Source organism: Ursus maritimus, unplaced genomic scaffold, assembly GCF_017311325.1.
Source record: "Ursus maritimus isolate PB19 unplaced genomic scaffold, ASM1731132v1 scaffold_16, whole genome shotgun sequence".
NCBI classification, from domain to species: Eukaryota; Metazoa; Chordata; class Mammalia; order Carnivora; family Ursidae; genus Ursus; species Ursus maritimus.
The window spans coordinates 33,713,416-33,738,332 of record NW_024424008.1 but is presented as its reverse complement, the minus strand read 5'-3'; the positions used below and the strand labels follow the sequence as shown (position 1 = coordinate 33,738,332).

Genomic DNA, 24,917 nt, shown 5'->3' with positions numbered 1-24,917 from the left:
AAGTGAAAGCATAGTCAATAATATTATAATAACATATGATGATAGATGGTAACTACACTTACTGTAGTGAGCATAATATATAAAACTGTGAATCCACAGATTTGTACACCTGACTAATATAATATTTTCTGTCAACTATAGTTAAATTTTAAAAAGATTATAATAAAAAAATTTTACAGCTGTATAGTTTATGGCACAAATGAGAACTGTTGCCTATCTTCCGTGTACCTAATGGCCAGTTGGTAGTTGCCTGTTACAGATACATACAGCATCAGGTTTCCATTACAACACAGTTTTTAGTAGAAATAAAGATGATTCATAATATATTTAAAAAGAAAGTATGCTGCTGAATATGATCAGAAAATTGGAAAGTGTTGAAGTGATTCTGTAGATTTATTTAGGTTAATGAAAAGTATATTTATTACTTTTTATCTTAGATTTTTTTGTTCTTTAAGCTGCTAAAATTAGAGAAACAGACACACCTATTTATATATACATGTATTCACAGAATTTGCATTTCTAAGCAAAGGAATTTGATTCATCTAAATAATCTACTTCCAAAATGCATGTTCATAATTACTGATCACGATAATAAAACTTTTGCAATGTCAACTGAATATAGGGATAAGTGACAGAAAACAAGAAATAACTGTGTGTGATTTTACTCCCATACTTATTTCATTCACATTATCATTTTAAAGTAAAGTTAGAAGAAATGAGTGAGGAGGAGAGAATATTTTTAAAACTAGATAATAACAAAAGTGTATAACATGCTTTAAAACAATGCTATCAAATTGCAACTCATAAAAGATAAATCCATGGTGCCGGAGAGTAGAGCTTATACAGTGCACATGTCTTTACAAAATGTGTGTCCTTACCTTGTACATTAAAGAACTTAGGAGAACTTAGTTACTCGATAGGAAGAAGATGAAGAAGGGGCCTAGGAGAGGCGGCTTAAAGATAAAGCATTAGGAGCAAGTGCTTAACATGAAAATCCAACCACACCTGAAAGAAAAATTAATATCTGAAATTATAAAGGCAATTTACTAAAGTAATTCCATTTACAAAAGCATTATCTTCTACTCAACACTCAAAGCATCTTTTGTAGAAGGTAAAATATATCTATGGTTGCAGGCTATATGGAATCTGCAAATGTAAAACTATAATCAAATTACAGTCACCTTAGGTTTTCTTAGGTAAAAGCACCATAGGTTTTTAAGTAAATAGAACTCCAGGAAACTTCAAGAAACTTGAAAATTAACTCCCAGGATCTGCATCCATTTTTTACATAGGCCAATCCTCTTGTCAGAAAAGCTTGCTAATTTTGGTTATTCCTGAGCTTACAAATTTTACTTAGTCATAAAACAAATACAAACAGAACCCAAATTTTTTTGACAAAAATAAATCTGGTTTTGGCCCAGTAATTAAGAAGTTATTCTGCTTTGCCAAACTAATGTGAAAGTAAAAACAAACTATTTCTTAAATTCTTGAGTCTTTCTCCAAATTAAAAGCATTTTAGATAATGGAATTGATCTGTGCTCCTCCCGGAAATACACGTAGTGTTTTCTGTCGACCAAGAAAATAACAAAGAGCCTCCTGGTCATTTTACCTCAGCCCATTCTGTGAGAACCCAGCAGCCCGAAGAACTCTTCTGCGTCCCAGCTGGCTTAAAAATGATAGTTCTTCTAGGTCTCCAGCCTGCAATCATACATAATGTGAACATACATTATTAGGTATACCTGCCTAAATAGAGGACAGTGTGAGTCACTTTTCATCATCACCTACCAAAAGAAACATTATTTACCTCCACTCATCAGTTTTCCGAAACTCTGGACAATTTCTTGCAAAACAGCAGCCCCACTGGTTGGGTCAATAGCTCCAAACACCCAGGAGTCGCGATGACCTCCCAGGAATAACATACCTGTCTGGAAAATAACATGTTCAAAAGAACTACAACTTTCAATACATTACAAATAGTTCGATTTAGGTTTTGAAATTAAACTTCCTTTGGTTGCATTTCTTCCATAGGAAAAAATCAACACTATAGGTGAGTTTCTTTTAAGAGTCGAGTATAATTTTTTTTCCCCAAATGTAGCTGTTTCACATCAGTCAGGGAAAAAAATCAATCATTGACTGAAGTGTGTTTTCTCTTACTCTTTTAATCTTTGTACAAATGAGTGTTTAAAAACATTCAGACTCACCAGGTTCCACAGATCCTCTGATCGTTCCAATGACATTACAAATCCTTGTAATTCTATTGGTGTTATGAACGTGCATTCTTACCTTCTAGGATTTCAAAGGGAATAAATTGCTTCATATGAATCATTACATCCAACAGTTTTTGTTCTACCATTTTATTATGAAAAATCTCAAAATTACAGAAAACTGTGTAATAGGACAATAATTCCCATATATCCACAACCTAAATTCAATAATCATTAACACTGTTGATGTGTGCAATTTTTAAATGGTTAATACATTTTACTCTAAGTACTTAAGCACCTTAAAGTGAGAGTTTAAAAACTGAATGTCAATATTTTTATTATTCCTCCTCACAGCTGTATCGTTGATATTTATTTAAAGTCAAAAATACTCTTATTCCAAAATGTCTTGGAGTATTCATTCTAAAAGTTTTTCAATACACTGTATAAATTATAAAAATAAGGAAGGCAGACAATTATATACAAAAGGACAAAATGGCATTTTTTAAAATATGTCTTTGTATTTACATTAATTCCTGCTGGTCAGTGACTTTCTTCAAGATTGTGAAAGCAGAATGTTGTTACATTGTTAAATAGCTGGCTGAGGCGGCACCAACAAGAAACATGGGAAATTTGGGAAGAAGTAAAATTTGGGAAGCACCTGCTAGAATGTACCGAACAACTACATAACGAAACTTTCTAGCCCATCACTGTTGATTCTCATTTGGGCCAGCCTTTTAAAAATATCATTCATGAAACATATTAACAGAGTATAATTCGAGAGAAAATACCAGTCGGGCTCAAATAGTCAAAAAAAAAAAAAAAAAAAAAAAAGCCTTTCACATTCTATGAATCCAAAATGACATGGGAAAATGCTGAGTCTCAACACAAAGGAAACAAAATGAATCTTTATCTGTTGGGGGGTGGATGGAGAGGACTCCCAGCAGTTTCTAATGTGTAGTTTTATGAATGCAAGAACTAAGAGGTTGTCAAAACTGTACATTGCTAAGTGCAGATTCTGATTTTCCCCTCTATGAGTATGGCCTGAATACATATTTAAATCATGTGCAACATTCAACAGAAGCGCCTTTGAGGGGAAAAACTAATTAATGGAAGTATTTTTACATTTTAAGACATTAAGGATTTATTTTGCTACTGAGAGATAAAAATTAATAACAATAAAGCAGAAACATTTTTAGCATGTGTTTCCTAAAAATATGAGCCTAAGATCTATTGGTAAGAAACCCTGAATCACTGATATTATGTCATTAAATGAAGAAAATAAGAATGTTAACAAACAAGGAATGAGGAAAAAAAATCTATTTTAGTAAAAACCTGGCTCCAACATAAGTTACCTACTGTTCAGATCACTCAGAGGAGCCCACCCACATATTGTAACGCATCTTCCTAGTTTTTTAGAATCATTGACTCCAGAAGTTTGAAAAGAGGGATCTGTTGTTCGTTCTATTACCACTTCAAGCATGTTCCAAATAACATGAACTCTATAATGTAAGCTCCACAGGAAGGAATATTGTCTGTTTTGTTCACTGCTGGATCCCCAGTTTTGCAGAATAGTGCCTGGGTTATAGTAAATGCTCAATAAATATTTGTGAAATGAATGAACACTCTTATAAGGAAAAAGTGAAAAGACCTTAGCTCATCCATGACTTACCTCTGCCTATCGCTGCCTTTGACTAGAATATTTCACAACTCTGTAGACATCAAAGTTAACTTGTAGAAATACCACATCTGCTGAAATATACGATATCTCGTGAATGTTCAATTGATTCAAGGTAGAAGAAACAAGATTTCTGCTATTAAAAGTGTACTTCCCATTTCAGCATTCGTGATGCACTGATTTTCTGGTATCATCACTGAATTCTCCTCTGAACCAATTTTAATTCCTTTGTGGTTCCCTTATTAATTAGTGAATTAAATGAAATTTTTGACACGTTCGTTTTTATATTTATACGAAAACATGGTTTAACTTAAAAAAATCACCCTTTATCATTTTGGAAGTCACTGAGATGTATAATGGATTCACCTCATAGAACCAGGTATGGGTAGCTTAAACCCAGACGTGTCTTCTTTTGTCTCTGAGATAAAAGAGAAGTAGTGACAGAATTTTCACTCTGTTGATTCTGTATCTCTTTTTAATTATTAAAGTGTTTAATTTTAACACCAGTATAGTTAACATACAGTGTTGTAGTAGTTTTTAGGTGTACAATATAGTGATTCAACAATTCTATACACTACTCAGTGTTCATTACGATAAATATACTCTTAATCTCCCCATCACCTATTTCCTCACTCTCCTCCCACCTTCCCTCTGGTAGCCATCGAAGTTTGTTCTCTATAGTTCAAAAGTCTGTTTCTTGGTTTGTCTCTCTTTCTGTGGACTTCTAACTTTATACTATCTCTCTCCTACTGATTTTGTGTTTTGTATTTCTGGTTTGCTTATAGCGGAGTAAATTATTCCTTATTGGTGGCAACAATGACTAGGAATTTTGGTTATGTCTTGCCACTTATTAATCTCTGCAAATGGATTAATTATAAAAGAGCTCTTTTGAATTTGAGAAATGACAGAATCTGGACAGCTCATCTGGGTAAAAATGACAGAATCTCCATAAATGGGTTAATAGATTATCAAAAGCTCTTTTTAGTGAGAAAGAACAAGAGATTTTTGACGTATGTTGTCCATTTCAGCTCAAGTCAATTAAGAATTTTGTGCCCATGGTGAAGGAGAACAACTTTTTGATATCTAGACAAAGGGATTTATACCGTTTCTGAATTTACTCTTGAACTGAAATTGTAGAATGGAAGCTATATGTTTTCTCTGTTCTCTGTGTCATTATGTTTCTTTCTAAATCAGAGAAGGCCTTTATCTTTCATTGTGTGGTAAGTTTTCCTGCTGCTGTAGATAATAAACTTATATTCAAGTAACTCTGTTCCTGAGTTACAGAGATACATAAGCACTCAAAGTATTCCTAAAATTCCTTTAAAATAAAAACATTGAATTTCTAATACTTTTAAGCGTGCTGAAAAAACATTCTTACAGAAACTAAAAAACCACTAAGAATCCAAGTTGCATTAATGTAAGCGTTAGCAAATAAGACTGAGCTACTAATTTTGGTTTAATCAAAAGAGCTATATATTCTGATTGAACAGTGTTCAATTTCCCTTTCTCCCTCGAACAAATCAAACTACTTAAAGTTCTAAATCATGCCATGGCTCTTTCACAATTCTATGCAAGTTGATCTCTCCAGTTAGTATTTCCTGCCTGCTTTGATCCAGTGGAAAACTTAATCTTTCTGTAATACTAAGCTCATAGAACAAAATATTCTGAGATCCCTCCTCTACAACAGCTAATGCTAATGCACTGAATTCTGATAGCTACGTGCTGGCCGGCTTTAACTCACAACCCACCTGCCCAGTAAGTGATCAATAAATGTGAGCTCCTTTCTCTCTTCTCTTGTACTCCCTTCCCTTAAGGTAACGTTCAAAATGCTATACATTTGAAATACTGGGTTATCTGAAACATTGTTTAACACTTTGGGTAAGAAGAAAGTTAAAATGTTAAACCTAAACTCAAATGTAGTCATGTTTAAAGACTTTATAAAACACATGTTGTGATCTCTCTACTGGAAGAAGAATTCAGTACACATCATCCTATAAGTACTTCTTAAGTGATATAAAATGATCAATTCTTCACCATGAAAAATGAGGAAGAAAACAGCAAAATATACCTGGCAGAACAGTTATCTTGATATTTTCCAGTAAACATATAAAACTTTTTTCCAGTCTACTAAAATAATATAAAATTACCTGAAGGAATCATGCCCTGCAAAAGCCAGGCCCAATGTTATACTCCACATTAAGACTTCCCTTCCAGCTGTCGTCTGGCGGAGCGGTACCTCCCATGTGACTGTTGAGAGAAAATGAAAATAGAGCAGAAAAAAGGCTGAGCATCTGCAATTTCTTAGAAGAAATCATAATATCTGATAATGAGATATTTCATTCATACATTTAACAAATATTTAATGAGCCAAGTACTGTTAATATTCCCTTTCTTAATGGAACTTACATTTTAGCAAGAGAGCCAAAATTGAAATATATGAAGTACTTAGTATGTTTGTGGTAGAAGAGCTTGGGGAAAAAAAATAGGGAGAAAAATGGCAAAACATCAGCCTCCTTACTTTTCACTTTACTTATGGGGAATCATAGACCCTAAGAAACAGTAAAAATAGGAAATTCATGACTGATTACCTAGTAGGCACTCATAAAGCAATTATTAAGTTGTATTAGCAATTGCAGACATCTAAAAAAATAAAAGCTGGAGATTTGTGAAAGAACATCAGTAATAGAATGCAAGAAAGAGCAAACATTAATTAAATGTTTACTATATTCTAGATACTTTACACACTTAAATTGATCTCATCTCCTCCTCATAATAACCCTATCAGGGAGAAACAAGTACTATCGTCATTTCACAGATGAGGAAACTGAATCAGAGAAAAGATTAAATAACTGGTCAAGTTCACATGTCTAATAAGTGGTGGGCACTGTAAGATTTTTAAAATACAAGGTCAAGTTTAAACATCAAATGCATATCAAAGAAAAATTTAACTATTAGACAAATCTCCAATCAGCACTTTTATCTTGGACACAGTTTTGCACTTCAGACTTTCATTTGTAGCAGACTAATGGTTTCTTGCCATTTCTTGGTGTACTCTGTTATTCCTACTACTTCGAAATATTTTGATAAAAGACTTATTTTTAAACTAATTTTTCCTACTTTGTTTCGCTTAATTTTAAAAAATTTTATTGACATAAGTGACATATAACACTGGTTTCAAGTATACAAACAGACTTTTAACATAATTAGATTACATTGGTTTAGATAAGAAAGTGGACACATTAGTGTAAAATATCTTAAATCTCATATCCAAATAGAAAATCATACAAGTAGTAATATTTCTGCATCATTATACCCAATAAGTGTACTGGAATCTTGGGAATTCCACTCCTTCTTTGACATCAAGTCTAAAGGTGTACTCTGTAGAAATTAATTGCATAAAATGAAAACAACTGAAAAATCTGAGCAAGGGGTATAAACAAATTTCTTTTGTGCTATCTCAGATTTACTACATTCTAAGTATATCAAAATTTAAAAATTCTCCAAAGCCAATGATTGTTTTTACCTAATATGACCGATCTATCTATCTATCTATCTATCTATCTATCTATCTATCTATCTAAAGATTTTATTTATTTGTGACAGAGAGATAGCGAGAACACAAGCAGGAGGAGTGGGAGGGAGAATCACTCCTCACCCAGGCAAAGGAGCTGATGTGGGACTCGATCCCAGGACCCTGGGATCATGACCTGAAGCTGAAGGCAGACGCTGCTGACGCTGAGCGCAGGCACCCCTAATATGGCTTATTTAATTCAACAGTAAATTAAATCAAATTTTAATGTAAAATCAACTATAGGGATTATAAATTTCCAAATTTGTTTTGACATTTCATGTAATTCTCTTGAATTTTACAAGAATATTTTATTTCCTCAAAGATATCTTGACTCTTTCTTAGGGGAAGCTTCAGTTAACTAGTTGCCTGGAAAATGCGTCGGAGTGCAAACTCGTATAACTGAAAAAAATTAAAAGGGAATTTATGAGATCTTAGAGATCATAAAGATCCAAACAATACTCTCTTTAAGGAAGACTGAAAAGTACTGTCAGACTTACAATCTCATTAGGACTTTGGCTTTCCAGCCAAAATAGTTGTATAACACTGAACACCTATCTTAGAAACAAAGGAAGATTTAGGCGCCTGGGTAAGCAGTCGTTAAACGTCTGCCTTCGGCTCGGGCGTGATCCGGCGTTCGAGTCGGTATCCGGCTCCTCGGCTGGGAGCCTGCTTCTTCCTCTCCCACTCTCCCCCTGCCTGTGTTCCCTCTCTCGCTGGCTGTCTCTCTGTCACATAAATAAATAAATAAAAAATCACTTAAAAAAAAAAAAAAAAAAAAAAACAAAAGGAAGATTTCAATCCAAATGACATCAGATTCTACCTCAAGAAAATAGAAAAGGAGAGCAAATGAGGCAAAAATAAGCAGGGAAAAGAACATAATAAAGATCAAACTTGAGAAATATAAGAAATAGGAGACAGAAAAATGGTAGCAATTATGAATCAAATCCAAAGCTGGTTCTTTGAGAAGATCAATAAAACTGATAAATCTCTAGCAAGACAGTTCAGGAAAAAAAAGAAAGAGATAAATTGCCACGATCAGGAATAAGAACAGAATATCACTTTAGTACCTGCAGTGCATATGTGCGTACACACACACACACACACACACACACACAGACTGAGAATAGTATGAACAGCTCTATTAAATGTAGCTTAGGCGAAATGGACAAAATCAGTGGAAGACATAAACTACCAAAGCTCACTGGATAATAATAGGACAACCTAAATAGCCACACACCTACTTTAAAAATTAAATTTGTAGTTAAAAACATGCCTACAAACTAAGCTTCAGGCTCAGATTTGCTAGGCAATTCTACCCAAATGTTTACAGGCAAAAATCACTCATTCTATATAAACTCTTACAAAACAACTAAGATGAAATATTTCCCGACCTTTTATAAAGCCAACATTACTCTGACACCAAAAGCGAAACTAAAATAGTACAAGAAAATAAATCTGTAGGCAATATCCTCATGACTAAAGACAGATATGTAACAAAATTTTTAAGTTCAATGATATACCAACAACATAGAAAAGGATCTGTGCGCTGTGACCAAGCAGGTATCCTAGGATGGGAGGTTGGTTTAACATTCAAAAATCTATTAGTATAATTTAACGAAGTAATATAACAACTTAGTATCATCCTCAAGACTCAGTGAAAAGCATTTGACAAAATTCATTACACATTCCTAGGTAAATATGCAAAAATAAAGCTCTTAGCCCATCAAGTAAACTCCCCCAACCACAAACAAAAGGAATCTGAAATAAGCCACAGCTGGACAATAGCACTTAACAGAGGAAGACTGGATTTTTTTTCTTCTTGAGGGCAGGAACAAGGTAAGGACATCTTCTCTAACACCTTTTTTTCCAGCAATGTACAAAAGAGATACTAGCCAGTATACTAGGAAACGCAAACACATTTTAAAAAGTAAAAAGGCATTCAGATTAGAAAAAAACAGAACCATATTTGCAGAAAACATGATCGTCTATGTAAAAACTGATGGTAGCTATAGAAACCTACTACCTACTAGAACTTATTTAGTAAGTTTAACAAGTTTCCAAGGATTCAAGACTGATGTATTTCTTCTACACAAATACAAAGTATTTCTACTTACTAGCATTGAACATATGGAAATTGAAATTTAAAATGTATTATTAAAAAGCATACAACTAGGAAGCTCATATGGGTAAATAAGATGTGCACAATCCATACAATGAAACTGCAAACATGTGAAATAAATTAAAGAATACCTAAGTAAATGGAGAGTTGCACCATGGGCATGGATTAAAATATTCATTATTTTTAGATGTCGATTCTCCCCAAATTGACTTCTAGATTTAATTCAATCTCAGTCAGAATTCCCAAGGACACTTGTCAGTGGAAATTAATAAGCTGGATCTAAAATTCACATGGAAAGGACCTAGAATAGCCCCAAAACTGATAAAAAAAAAAAGTAACTTGGGAGGATTTACTTATATATTGCAATGTAAAATTAAAAAGACTGACCAAACTAAAAGGTAGCAAGGATTTGGCAACTGGAACACTGATGCACTGTTGCTGGAATGTAAAATGGTACAACCACTTTGGAAACCAATTTGAAAATTTCTCCAAAAAAGTTAAATATGTGTCTACCATATTATCCAGTCATTCGATTTCTATATATTTATCCAGGAGAAATAAAAGCATATGTACATACAAAGATTTGTATACAACTGTTCAAAGCAGCTTTTATGTATAAGAGTGCCCAAAACGAAAACCAATCGAACATCCATCAACAAATAAATGAATAAACAAACTGTAGTGTATCCATTCAATGAAAATACTACTTAGCATAAAAAGGAATGAAAGTATTGACACAGACATCAATGTGGATGGATCTCAAAACAATTATGCTGACAGAAAGCAGATCAGTGGTCTGGCAGGGACAGGGACTGGCAGGAATTGGGTAGGAAAGGGCTGGAGAGGAAAGCATTACAAAGAGATGGTGAAAACTTTTTGAGTAATGGATATGCTCATTATCTTAATTGTGGAGGCTGTTACACAGGCGTTTAACATGTAAAATGTGAAAAGTTTTGACAACACCCAAAAACTCATTGGTACTTAGAAAAAAATACAAATGTATGATATCTAGAGAAGGATAAAATCACTAAGCAATTCAGAAAAAACCGGAAGTTCTAGTTTGGTAAAAGCAATATTACTTTTTGGGTATGGGGATCTGTTTCTGCACCTCTGCTAAAAGCAGAATTCAACTGACCATACTCTCCGTAATCCACACCTCATGTAAATTTGAAACAAAAAGTAATACATAGAATGCTTTTAATTCCTAGCAATACCAATCCAAAAAATTGTAATTGCATATGGTTTTAAAATTATTCTGTAGATGTTTGCTTTTCACGTCTTCTTTAAGGGCAAGTAGGATTTTGCAAAAATGGGTGAACCATGGCAGGCCCATCCATTACCTTTAGCTGGATAGCCTGGAGTGTGGGTCCCCAGCACCATTCAAATTTAACATTCCCTCTCTGTGCTGCAGTTCCAGGAAGGTTCCATCCTTTAGGATATGGCTGTACCGCAGGGAGGCAAAATAATCCGCTGGATCTGAATACAAGATGATTCCTATGGCTCCTGCTAACATGGCATTTTAACCTGCAGGGGCAATGGGCAATCCATAATGTAGGCGTGGCAGATGATTAATTAATCTAGAGAAGATCAATTTAATAGCATTAGGGGACTTGAGACCCTGCTTTTTATCATGCTGCTACACAGTCAGTTCTTTATGCCTTGAATACAATTTCTCTCCTGGGGGAAGCTAGCGACTCTCATTTATTCTATACAACTCCAAACAAGCTATTGTCTCTTCTGTGAAACATTCCTGTTGTCCTAAAACTGCAAAATTAATGTCTCCCTTCTTTCTAGCTCTTCTATTTTGTACATATTTCTGTTATAGGATGGAGTCAAAAATATTTTAAAATATCCCTAAAATATCTTTCACCCTTGCTAGACTGAGGTGTTTTGATAAAAGGGACCATGTCTTGTTCAATTTAACTATCCACCCTCAGCGTCTGGCACATCATATAAATATTTGTGGGACTAAGCTAATTTAAAGTTCTATACAGGTATGTGAGAAAAATTGCCCACTGTGTTTTATAAACATTTTCTAACAATTTGAACTAATACAAATAGGAAAACCTTTCCTGTAAGGTTCTGAATTCATTACCAGAAATTTGGTAGCGAAGATAGATAACCAACAGTCTTGATTAACTAAAACACATTGCAATATTCAGAAAACATTCTTATAATATGAATGGGAGTACAATCTGTCACAACTTTTTTTTTAAAGGGCAATTTGATGATGCCTTCCAAAATTCTGAAAGAATATACATGTTGACTCAGCCATTAAATTTCTAAGGAATCATACTACAAAAATCTTCACATAAATGTTCAAGTGCATATGGACAAAGATTTTCACAATGGAATTATTTTTAATAGTAATAAATTCAAGCCAAGCATCTGTCAACATAGGAATGGTTAAACTGCTTATCCACTTCTACAAAGTATCATGCACACATCCAAAATAACAAGGTATTTACTTAATAAGCAGCTATATAGAATTAACTAAGTACCAGGCACTATCGTAAGTGCTTTCAAACATCAAGTCATTTAATCTTCGTTAAGGATTCTAGGAGATTAGTGCTATATTAACATTCCCACTTTTTATGTATGAGGAAACACTGGCAGAAAGATTAAATAACTTGCTCACAGTAAAGATCTAGAGAACAGGGAGCCTAGACTAGACCAGAATCTATGTTGTATGGATCTAGAGTCCTATACTCTTAACTACACATTATACAACTCTCAGTGTTTTTGGCGGTGGAGGAATACCTATGTATTATTGGTGAGTGAGAAAATAAGGTATATACTAGTATATGATGCCATCTTTGTAAAAAATGTATGATATACATAAAATTAGTATATAGAAAAAGGTATTTATATTCATATGTCACAGAATTAGGTCTAAGAAAAGCTGTGAGATTGATCATGTCTGGGCAAATCACTTGGGTATGTAGGGGAGCTTTCAGTTTTCAGTTTTATATAAAATTTCCCTCAAAAAATTTTAAAAAGCAAATTTTGTTTCTGTAATAAAAGTAACTTCCCTTTATAGATATATTGAGTAACATAAAGCAGGATTTCTGTGCAAGCCATGCAAATAGGAAGACTTTTTAAATATATATATATATATATATATGGGGGTAATTCTGGAAAAGCAGAACACAAGTTGGTCATTTACATTTAGAAGATATACACTATCCTCCTCTCTCTAGAAAAGACAATACAATACTTTATTTCCTCTGAAGATTTTCGTATCTTGCAATAACAATCTTTCCACTGCAGTTGATGTTCATCTCTCTTTCCAGTTTGAAAAAATCTTCTCGTCAGTAGTTCACATATATAAGATCCCCTGTAAAGAAAGAAAATTTAAAAACATACAGAATACTGCTACCATTAAGAAAACCCAAGAATAATCACAGCTCCACAATACCATCATCAAAAGTTATCTTTCCTGGACTGGCCTTAAAAAACAGACATGTGCTAATTCTGTATAAGTTTTTAAAAAATATTTCGATACTTTGAAAGACTGAAAAAATCTCAATACAGAACATTTAAAACAGTGTGTTCTGTTTTGAAGATTACCAGCATATACTGAGCCAAAGGAAAGAGTCATTTCAAAAATCCTACTATGTTTTAAACAATCCCATTTATAACTGTTCCAAAAATAATAAAAATACCTGGGAATAAATTTAACCAAGGAGTTGAAAGACCTGTACCCTGAAAAATATAAATACTGATAAAAGAAACTGAAGAATAAATAATATTTATTATTAATAAATATTCAAATAAATGGAAAGATACTCCATGCTCACAGATTGAATACCATTTAATATCATTAAAATGTCCATACTACCCAAAAACAGTCTACAGATTCACACAATCCCTATCAAATGCCAACAGCCTTTGTCACAGGACTACAAAAAATAATACTCAAATTTATGGAACCACAGAAGACTTCCAATAGTCAAAGCAAGCATGAAAGAAAAGCTGGAGGTATCCATAACCCCCAAATCAGGATTAGACTACAATAGCTGTAGTAATCAAACAGCCTAATTACCAGCATGACAACAGACACAGATCAATAGACCTGAATAAAGTCAGAAGTAAACCCACACTTATACAATCAATTAATCTATGACAAAGGAGAGCAGAATATGCAGTGAGGAAAAAGACAGTCTCGTCAATAAATGGTACTAGGAACACCAAAGACAGCTATATGCAAAAGAATGAAATCAAGATACTTTCTTACACCATCCACAAAAATAAACTAAACATGGATTAAAGCCCTAAATATGAGACCTGAAACCATAAAACCCCTAGAAGTAAACACAGGGAGTAATTTCTTTGACATCAGCCTTAACAACATTTTTTTCTGCTTCTATGTCTCCCTGGGCAAGGAAACAAAAAAGCAAAAATAAACTACTGGACTACAGCAAAATAAAAAGCTTTGCACAGCAAAGAAAATCATAAACCCTAACTGAAAGAGCGGAAAGATAGTTGCAAATGACATATCAGTAAGGAGTTAATATCCAAACTATAACCTTATACAACCCAATACCAAAAAATAAATACATACATACATAATCTGATTAAAATGGGCAAAAGACCTACATAGACAGTTTTCCAAAGAACATATACAGATGGGCAACAGATACATGAAAGCATTCTCAACATTACCCGATCATCAGGAAATGCAAATCAAAACCACAATGAGATATCACCTCACATGGGTCAGAAGGGCTAGTATCAAAAAGACAAGAAATAACAGGTGTTGGCAAGGATGCAGGGAAAAAAGAAATCCCTATTACACTGTTGGTGGGAATGCAAGTGGTGCAACCACTGTGGAAAGCAGTATAGTTCCTCAAAAAATTAAAAATAGAAATACCTTATGATCCAGAATTCTACTACTGGTGCCTTACCTGAAAGCAAAACACTAATTCAAGAAATACAGGCACCCTTATGTTTTACTGCATCATTATTCACCCAAGTGTCCACTGATGGATGAATGGATAAGAAAAAGCGGTGTGTGTGTGTGTGTGTGTGTGTGTGTGTGTTGTGTATACACACTCAACCATAAGAAAAGAATGAGAGATCTTGCCATTTGCAACAACATGGACAGACTAGAGTATTATGCTAAATGAAAGTAAGTCAGAAAGACGAATACCATGCGATTTACTTACATGCAGAATCTAAACAAAAGCGAGCGAACAAACCAACAGACTTTAAAATACAGAGAACAAATGGAGGAGAGGGAGATAAGTGGGGGGTAGGTGAAACAAAGGAGATTTTTACAAGAAAAAGAAATCCCAACCATGTTTCATTTTTCTTTTTTTTTTAAGATTTTATTTATTTATTTGACAGAGAGAAACAGACAGCAGAGAGGGAACACAAGCAGGGAGTGGGAGAGGAAGAAGCAGGCTACCAGTGGAGCAGGGAGGCCGATGCGGGAGCTCCATCCCAGGACCCCTGGTGGATCACGCCCTAAGCCGAAAGCAGGCGGCTTACTGGCCCAGGCCACCCAGGCACCCCAACCATGTTTAATTTTCAAGCAGAGTATTAATTTAAGAACTTCTGTGGTATGATCTATAAATCTATAACAAAACTACACTATGAACAGAGGGAAAAGAGCTTGGAAAACATCTGCTGTCATTCCTGAATTAAATATGTGTTCAGCAACTCCTTTGTTACCTCAGAGAGGCATCTGCTTCACCAGGCTATGATTTTTATGTATTTCTGTTTTTCTTTTTCTTAAATTAATTTTAGAAAGGGTGTTCATAGCACTGAATCCCAAAGTATGGATCAGCATGTATGATTTACCTAATCTCCTTGGTTTTCATTCTCTACAGAGGCTTTAAATAACAAAGGAAGGGTTTAAAGAGTTGAGTGAAAAAAAAAGTCTTGTTTTACCTCCGGTGTGCCTTGGGCAGAGAAAAGCATTATATGGTGGAACAATATTTGTAACATTCTCATAATATCCATCTGGTGGTAGCTCAAGGTAGGAGGTATTGAAAATCTAGCAAGAGTGAAATAACATGAAGTTGGAGAGAAATATTCCCGTTGTTATTAGAAGACTAATGCTAAGTATACACTTAAGATTAAACATTCTGAAACTAGGTTCAATAACTGATCGAGTAAATTCCACTACAGCAATAATGAGGAAGAGCTTTATATAAAAATAAATAAATAAATAAATAAATAAATAAATAAATAAATAAATGAAAATGTTTTAATGGAAGAATGATGGATGGGATGCATATATAATCTGCATTCCTGTCTCCAGTTCTTTACGTCCTTCTACCAAGCCAGTGCACTGTCTTCCTACTGTCTACTGAAATGGCTTATGCCGAAGTTATCATTCACTTGTGCTACTAAATACCAGGGACACGTTTCATTTCTTATCCATTTGGACTATTGTGGTTCACTGGAATTTTAAAATTCCTTCAACACTTTTCTTTAGCTTCCACAATACGTATTGTTAGATTGACAAGTGGTTTTAAAAACAGCAATACTAATTAGAGCTTAAAGGAAACCTAGGACAAAGAAGAGGCCTTCTTTTTTATATTGAATGCACTATTTACTAGCTGTGTGACCTAACAGAAGTCCTGTGTCTGGAACAGTAAGTGCTTTATCTGTAAAATGAACATTGGTATCCCCTGCCTCACAGGATTAATGAAAGAAGGAAATCAATAATTACTGTTAATGTTCGGTTTAGAAAAGATGCAAAATGATACATAGGTGGTTGTAATAAAAAATATACTGAGACCCTTTTCTCACTTTCCTTAGAATCTTTGGAATCTAAAGAAAAGGTTGATCAGACAAAACCCGATCCTATTTGTGTCCACATGTCAACTCGTCACAGGTGGCCTTTAAACAAGATCTTAAATGCACTCCTTACAAAGAGGGATTAACATTGTTTTAGTCTATAATAATCGCAGGAACATAACATCTATAGCTGTATCTAGTATCTAGCATATAGATGATGTACCAATAAATAGGTATTGAATGAGTATATTCATGAATGATGCATTTCTGGTAAATTAGGAGTTAAAAGAATTACTTATGTCCTAGACTCCTGGGAGTTACTTCCTGAAGAACCAATTTAGACATTTTCTATTTTAGGTACTGTTTCTTTGTTACAGTATTTTCTGATAATTTCCATGGCCCTGCAGGAAGGCTCAACATTGTTTCAGTATCTATTCACTCTAATCAGCCTGTAAATGGGGAGGGCAGGAAAGTGAGTGTGTGAAATAAGCAGCACTTACTAATTAACCTTCCACTTCTGTATTTTTAAAAGATTCTTTATTTTCTGCTGTGAAGAACTTCTCAGATGCTGCTTCGGATTTTCACAGAAGACTTACACAAGTGGATCTTAATAAGTAAGTTTCAATTGTAAAGCTCCCCATCATTTTGAAAAGCGATCTAGTTACTAGAATGAATCACGTAAGCATTCAACTCTATATCACTGCTCCAAGGTCTGTAAAGCGGCAGCATCAGCATTGCCTAGGAGCTTGTTAGAAAGGCTGTGTATCAAATGCCATCCAAGACCTACTAAATTCACTTTAGCAAGACTCTCCAGAATGGCGTGTATTCATACCGAAGTTTGAGAAGCATTACTCTAAATGGTAGACTTAAAAACTCATCGCAAGACAAGGGCCAAGGATGGAATCACAGTTCCACGGGTTTAAGTGCATTTGTAGTATGAATTTCACTGCAGTCCCAAAACTTTCCTGACCAAGTGCAGAAACTTTTTTATTGATACAATTTTTGCACTTCATTTAACCACTTACCACTTTTAGATTGAAATACGAGAAAGTTGTATTCGAAGCATTATTTAACAAGCACAAGTCGTTCCACACTATAGTCCATGTCACAATTATTTTTCCAGCTCCAATTAGAATAAGCTTTCCCACCACCCACATTGGCAGAAAGATGTATCCTTCATTTTGAGGGGCTTCTCTCTCCCTCGGGTTGTAGGAAAGCCCAGAGAATTTAGCACCCCAAAAAGAGAGTTGGCAGATTCCAAGTGTGAAAGGGGATTCCCTGCCCCTGATGTGCAACTCTCTTCCTGCAGACTGTTGCCACCTTCCTTCCTTTGTTCGTGGTCAGCCTTTATTCGGTGGCACTAAATGGCTTATCAAGAACTTGACAGTACACCCAGTCTACCTCTGCAGGAGGCCGGGCTCTCCTCCTAGAAAGAATTAAAAATGTCTTCCTGTTCTTTCGGTGGTCTTGAAAAACAAAAGGAACCATTTTCAGTAGGTCTCTCTCATTATGAATATTAGAAAGATGCCTCGGTTATATGTAGTTTACATATAAGGCTTTACTGTTAATCTGCATTTTCTTCAAAAATCTATTGATTTTAGAAGTTTATGTTTCCATGCCTTATCCTGCATTTTAAAATATAGTTCCATGGTAAGGGTTATAGTTACTTATTTATTTTCAAAGTCCCATTGCAGTGAGAATGGTGAACGACCAACTGATGCTCCTGGAGAGAGCATTCATCGATCCCCTTGGTTTACCAGGGAGGCGGTTCTACAGGTAAGGAAGCAACATGTTTCACTAAAGGACATTACATACCTCACTGTGACCAAAACCAGCGTGCCCAAAGTCTGCTTTAAACTGTTGTCATCAGATGAATGGAAGGCAGTATGTACGCCATGAGGAATACGGGTAAGATTATGTATGTAGTAGAAGTTGTAGCATCAGAAAAGTAACTTCATGTTTATTGCTTTGCTGCAGATGTAAATGACAAATGGTAGTTAAAAAATAAGAAAAATCTAAAAGCTACAGAATCTTAAAGGGAATCTTAGAGCTTATGTAGTTTTTAAGTAGCTACTTAGCCTCAGAATGTTCCGGTGATAGGAAGCTTCCTACCTCTTAAGGCAGTCCATCCTCATTTTAAGAAAGGTCTATGTTAACAAAGTTCTCTTCATAAAGATCCTTTTCTCTGTAATTTTCTCCCTCTGACCCTGTTGAGCTCTCCAAAATCAAACAGGATAAATCTAGATCTATTTCCATAGAACATTTTAGGTTTTTGAAGATGGCTGCCACGTGCTGCTGAAGCAACATCCTCTTTCTGTATCTGTACCTCTGTTAAGTTTTCTTTTGCTGTCTTGGCTGTGGGCTTGGACAGTCTCCAGTTTTTCAAGGTACATCTTAATCTGCAGTTCCTTGGTGAAAATTTGTGAGGCTATTTATCATCAGATAACATGTGCCAGAGATAGTTCTGTATGTTAGCTTTGTTATAAATATTAGTGACTAGTATTAATCTTTAACTAATTATAAGCACAGGCTTTTAGAGCCCAACTAGCTCATACTAAGTAACCTGGTCAAAATACTTAGCTAAACCTCAGGTTCCTCAGCTGTAAAAGGAGAGTATAATTGCTTCCCCCCCCCCCAGGCTTAGAGATTTCAGGAATGTGGAAGCTTGAGCTCAGAGAGGGATACACTCAGTAAATGGCTGCTATTTTTATGAAGTGATAAATAATATGATAAATAAAATAGCCATCAGTTAAGTATCTACATGTCAAAAAGTTGAAAGCCAATCTACATGTTAATCCTCTCTTGTCTGTATTAGTCTGTTATTCATAAGCAAAACATCTTTTTCTCAAAATGAATGCAGACTCCATAGAAGCTTGTAGGAGAAAAAGGAACCATGTTGCTTCAGCATTCCCTTCTGTAACCCACACCCAGCCATTTTCTATTCTCTTTAAAGAAAATCAATGTTTTATATACACAAGTGTACATATCTATATGTTTATTCATCTATATCTACATAAATGGGACCATATATTTTATATCTTGCTTTTTTCATAACAATTTATCTTAGAGATCTTCCCGTGTCAGTATATAGTTTTAGCTCTTTCTTCTTATCTGGTGTATAGTGTTCCATTGTTTGGCCTGTATATATAATTTTCAATTCAGTTTGTTTTTTCCCCCATTAACTTTTAGTAAGAGTACTGCCATAGTATATGTCCCTGTGTCCTTTTGAACATTTGTCTTAATATCTATATAATCAGTATATGGATATCAGGGTCAAAGAGTAAACACATTCTCAATCTACGTAACTGCCACACTGTCCTCCAAAAAGATTGCACTATATTTTAAAAACATATTTGGAATTATTAACTGAATATTAAGGCTATATTCTAAAGCTAGGGCAGTACAAGGCGGCAATGTAGGCAGATCCTGAACTCCCCTCCCCCCATGGACACACTTAAGCTACTACATATGGAACAATCTCCTCTGAAAAAGGCCTGAAGACTAGCTGCGCAACTCCTTCCTAGGAAACAAGAAAAAGGCCATACCGAAGAGAGTAGGGGAGTCCGAGAACTAATCATGTCATAAACCCATCTCCAAGCACACAACCCGCAATTAGGAAGGAATTTACAAACCTAGAATTTCTCCCTTGAGGAGTGAAGGTTCATCCTGCACCTGAGAGATGAGCCTCCAGAACATCTGGCTGTGGAAACCACCAGTGCTCACATTCAAGAGACCTAAAGGGTTATAATGAACACACAGCTCTTCAAGGGCTTGCATGGACTCACTTGCCCCAGGGTCCAGGGCAGAAGCAGCCCTCTGAAAAACAGACTTCATGTGGAAAATTCACCTGCTGATCTGAAGGCATCACCTGGAGGAGGCTGGTACATGCCATCTGAGCTCCAGAGCACAAATTCTCCTGGAAGACGTTTTTTTACCTGTGTCTTGAACTTAGTGTTTACAGCTGCTGCCCAGGGATGCCCTCTGATTATGTGGCTCTGGAACCCGAGGGGCTTGCATTCCTGGGTCCCATGAGATTGCAAAAACTGGAGACCGTTCTTGACAGACTACCTCCTACAAGGTACTGTATAGACAGCCGACTGAAACAGTTATTTTCTAAGAAAAACGCTTACCTGATTGTACAGGAGCTTTGGCCTAAGGAGAAAGCTTCTGGTCTGGCATACATCTCGGGCCTGTGGCTGATGGAAACAGTCTTTACACCCCTACCCTGCCCTGCCCCAATTTGATGGTAGATAAAAAGTTTTACCTTTGTCGGGCACCCTGATTTTTGCAGCTGCGGCCAGGGCACACCTGTACATGGTCTGGCTCTGGTGGCCAGCAGGCCAATGCTCACAGGTCCCACAAGACTGGAAGCAATGGAGAAAAAGGTCTTAAACAGCTACTTCCAGGGCCCAGCAAGAGGCAGCAGATGGAAGCAGCTCAGTCTTCCAGTGAAAGTAGTCTAGAAGTTTACCATCATGGCTTCAGTGTGCGGGGCAGGCTTCAAATTAAACACACATCCTAAGGATTAACTGTAAACCTTACCAGGGACCTCAGAGGGCAGATGCTATCTTTTGTGTTCTCACTCTGCCTGTTCCAGATAGCAGCTCTTCGTTTTGTAAAAGAAGCATATTTCCTTCTTGCAGGGCAGACTTCAGATCTGGCACTCTTCTAGAGGCCTGTGGAAATGCTGTCGGGCCATGTAGGTTGGGGCAATACCATCATTGTGCTCTTCCTTATTACAGCTTGCTGGTATATTCCAGAGAGCAACTTATCTACTCATCTGGAGTTCCAATTTTTACTACTGTGTCTAAGGGACACCTCCCTATCACCTGGCTCTGGTGGCCACCCCAGCTTCTGCTTGCAGTCCCATAACAGGAAACGTATTCGCATACTTTGGAAACCAAACCCTCAGGTAGCAGCTTTTAATCACCCTGAATTTAAGTCCTGAATGAAATACTCCCCTTTGGTACAGTGACGGGTCTTGGCACACCCTCAATACTGGAGCTTAAAAACAGGCTGCTGGGACAATCACAAAATGTGAGAAACAAACAAGATAAAGATTAAATGAAAAGGTTCATCTTCGCCAGGCTACTCCTTCAACATTGGGACAGGTGGCTGTTTCATCTAATGCACAGAAACCAACATATAGCTAAAAAAAAAAAAAAAAAAACCAAAAAACCAAAAAACCACAAAGAATTAACAGGAATAGATTCCAATGAAAGAAGGTAAAACTGAAAAAAAAAAAAAAAAAAGCTTAATGAATCAGAGAGAAGTAATCTACCTGATAAAGAGTTCAAAGTATGGCAACAAAGATGCTAAACAAACTTGGAAGAATGGATGAACACAGTGAGAAGTTGAAAAAAGAGAAAAGTACCAAGTAGAAGTCACAGAACTGAAGGGTACAACAACTGAACTGAAAAATACACTAGGGGTGGGAGGTTACAGTAGATGAGATGAAGCAGAAGAAAGGATCACTGAACTCAAAGACAGGGCACTGGAATTCACCCAAACAGAACAAAAAACAACAAAACCAAAAAGCTTAAGGGACTTACAGAAAATATTCCCAGTGTAGGGAGAGAAGGGGGCTAAAAACCTCCCTAACCTAGAGAAGGAAACCAACATCCAGATCCAGGGAACCAAAAGAGACCCACACCAAATCACATTATAATTACAATGTCAAGGGCAAGGAGTTTATTTAGAAGCAGCAAGAGAAGAACTACTTGTTACATACAAAAGAACCCCCATAAGATATTTAGCAGATTTTTCAGAAGAAACACGGGCCAGAAAGGACTGGCATGATATAGTCTAAGTGCTGAAAAAAAACCCAAAACCAAAACCAAAAAAACTTCCAAGAATACTCTATTCTGCAACATTATCATTCAGAACTGAAGGAGAAAGAATATTCCAGACAAACAAAAGCTAACAGGATTCATCACCACTAAACTGGTCTTAAAGGAAATGGTAAAGGGAGTTCTCTAAAAGCTGCAAAGAAAAGGTGCTAATTACTAACAAAACAGGAGAGTGAAAATTTTACTGATAAACATTACAGTAAAAGTAATGGATTAAATAGTATGAAGGTTAAGGCAAGAGTTGTAAAAATAAGTATAACTGCAATAATAAGGGATGCACAAAATTAAGAGGAAATAAAATGTGACACAGAAAATAAAATGTGACACATGGTGACGAGGGGTGGATAAGAGTAAGAAGGGGGAGCTTTAGAATGCCTTCAGGGTTAAACTGCAATACTCATGAAAGTCCACTTTAAACTGATACATGTAAGGCTCACAGTAACCACAAACCAAAAGCTACATAGGCATACCTCTGACGTACTGCAGGGTAGGTCACAGATACCTGCAATAAAGCAAGTCAAGTGAAATTCCTCATTTCCTAGTACATATAAAAGTTACGTTTATACGATATTGTAGTCTATTAAGTGTGCAAAGGATTTCTAAAAAAAACGTACATACCTTAATTTATTGCTAAAAATGCTAACCACCATTTCAGCTTTCAGCTAGTTGCAGTCTTTTTGCTGGCGGAGGGTCCTGCCTTGATGTTGATGGCTGCTGACAGATTAGAGTGGCTGTGGCAGTTTCTTAAAAGAATACACCATGAAGTCAGCCACATCAATTGACTGTTCTATTTACACGATTTCTCTGTAGCATGTGATGCTGCTTGACTGACTTTTATCCACAGTACAAGTTATTTCAATATTGGAGTCAATTCTCTCAAAGCCTTGCTGCTGCTTTTAAATAAGTTTATGTAATATTCTAAACCCTTTGTTGCCACTGTTGAATCCACTGTTCAATCTTCACAGCATCTTCACCAGGTGTAGATTCCATCTAAAGTAATGAACTTTTTTTTGCTTATCCATAAGCAGCAACTCTTCATCCATTACAGTTTCATCGTAAGATTGCAGCAATTAAAATATATTGATTATGAAAATTAAGGCTAGCATCCCTGAAGAGGAGAGATGCAAAAATCTTCCAGTAAACAGCAAAGTGAATTCAATATATTAAAAAGATCATTCACTATGATCAAGTTGATTTATTTCAGAGATACAACTCTTTCAGTATCCACAAATCAATGTGGTATATCACATTAACAAAATAAAAGGTAAAAATCCTATGATCGAATTAATATAGATGCAGAAAAAGCATCTGACAAAATATAGTATCTGTTCATGATAGAAAGTATCAGTAAAGTGGGTTTAGCGCAAGGTCATGTAAGACCTACCCCCCATGTACCCTAATACTCATGGTGAAATACTGAAAGCTTTTCCTCTAAGATTAGTAACAATACAAGGATGCTCACTCTTGCTACTTTTATTCACCATAGTCTTGGAAGTTCTAGCTGCAGCAGACAGGAAAAAGAAAAGTCAGTCAAGTTGGTAAGGAAGAAATAAAACGGTCACTATTTGCAGATGACATGGGACTACATACAGAAAACCTAACAACACCAAAAAATGAGAACCAGTGAATTCAGTACAAACCCAATACACAGAAATCTATTACATTTCTATATACTACTAGCATAGTAGCAGAAAGAGAAATTAAGCAAACTGCTTTACAACTGTATCAAAAAGTATAAAATACCTGTGAATAAATTTAGCCGCAGAGCTGAAAGATCCGTACTCTGAAAACTATTAGATACTACTAAAATGGAACACAATAAAAACAAATGCAATCCCTATCAAAATATCAACAGCATTTCCCACAAAATTAGAATAAAAAAGCCTCATATTTGTATCACAACAAAAAACATCCCAGATAGCCAAAGCAATTCTTGTGAAAGAAGAGAGCTGGAGGTATATACAATCCCAGATTTCAAGATACACTACAAAGCTATAATAATCAGTATGACATAGGCAGAAAAACTGACACACAGAACAGAGAGACCAGAAATAAACCCATGCTTGTATGATGAGTAACGTACCAAAAAGGAGGCAAGACTGTGCAATGGAGTCTCTTCAATAAACGATGCTGGGAAAAATGGACAGCAACATACAAATGAAATGAACCACTTTCTTACACCAAACAAAAATCAACTCAAAATGGATTAAATGCCTAAATAAATGTGAGAGCTAAAACCATAAAACCCAACAACATAGGCAGCAATCTCTTATACACTGGCCTTGGCAATGTTTTCTGTATAGGTCTCCATAGGCACGGGAAACAAAAGCAAAAATAAACTATTGGGAGAATATCAAAATAAGAAGCTTTTGTGCAGCAGAGGAAACCAACAAAATGACGACCTACTGAATGGAAGAAGAGATTTGCAAATGATCTATCCAGTAAGTGGTTCATATCTGAAATACATAATTGATACAACTTAACAAAAAGTCCCCAGTAATCACTAAAAAAATGGGCAGATAACCTGAATATACATCTTTCCAAAGACAACATACACATGGCCAAGAAACACATGAAAAATGTGGTCTCCATCACTAATCATTAGGGAAATGCAAATCAAAACTGAGGCATCACCTCACAACCGTCAGAACGGCTAGCATCAACAAGACAAGTGTTGGCGAGGATGTGGAGAAAAGGGAACTCTCCTGTACTGTTAGTGGGAATGTAAATTAGTGCAGGTGCTAGAAAA

General features: G+C 35.7%; 1 protein-coding gene and 1 pseudogene across 2 annotated transcripts in view; one reads left to right on the top strand and one right to left on the bottom strand.

Annotated features, from left to right (window-relative positions):
• LOC121102938 overlaps positions 1–16,664 on the bottom strand; it is a 47,423-nt pseudogene extending 30,759 nt beyond the window's left edge.
• Positions 1–24,917, top strand: part of LOC103660690 (N-acetylated-alpha-linked acidic dipeptidase 2) — a 109,363-nt gene that overhangs the window by 79,623 nt on the left and 4,823 nt on the right. The window contains exons 17-18 of one of the 2 annotated variants that reach the window (XM_008688343.2): positions 16,852–16,933; positions 18,003–18,095. In XM_008688343.2, the coding sequence (XP_008686565.1) occupies positions 16,852–16,933; positions 18,003–18,095 (175 nt within the window). The remainder of the gene's footprint in view (positions 1–16,851; positions 16,934–18,002; positions 18,096–24,917) is intronic. The other variant, XM_040631008.1, reaches the window with a different exon arrangement.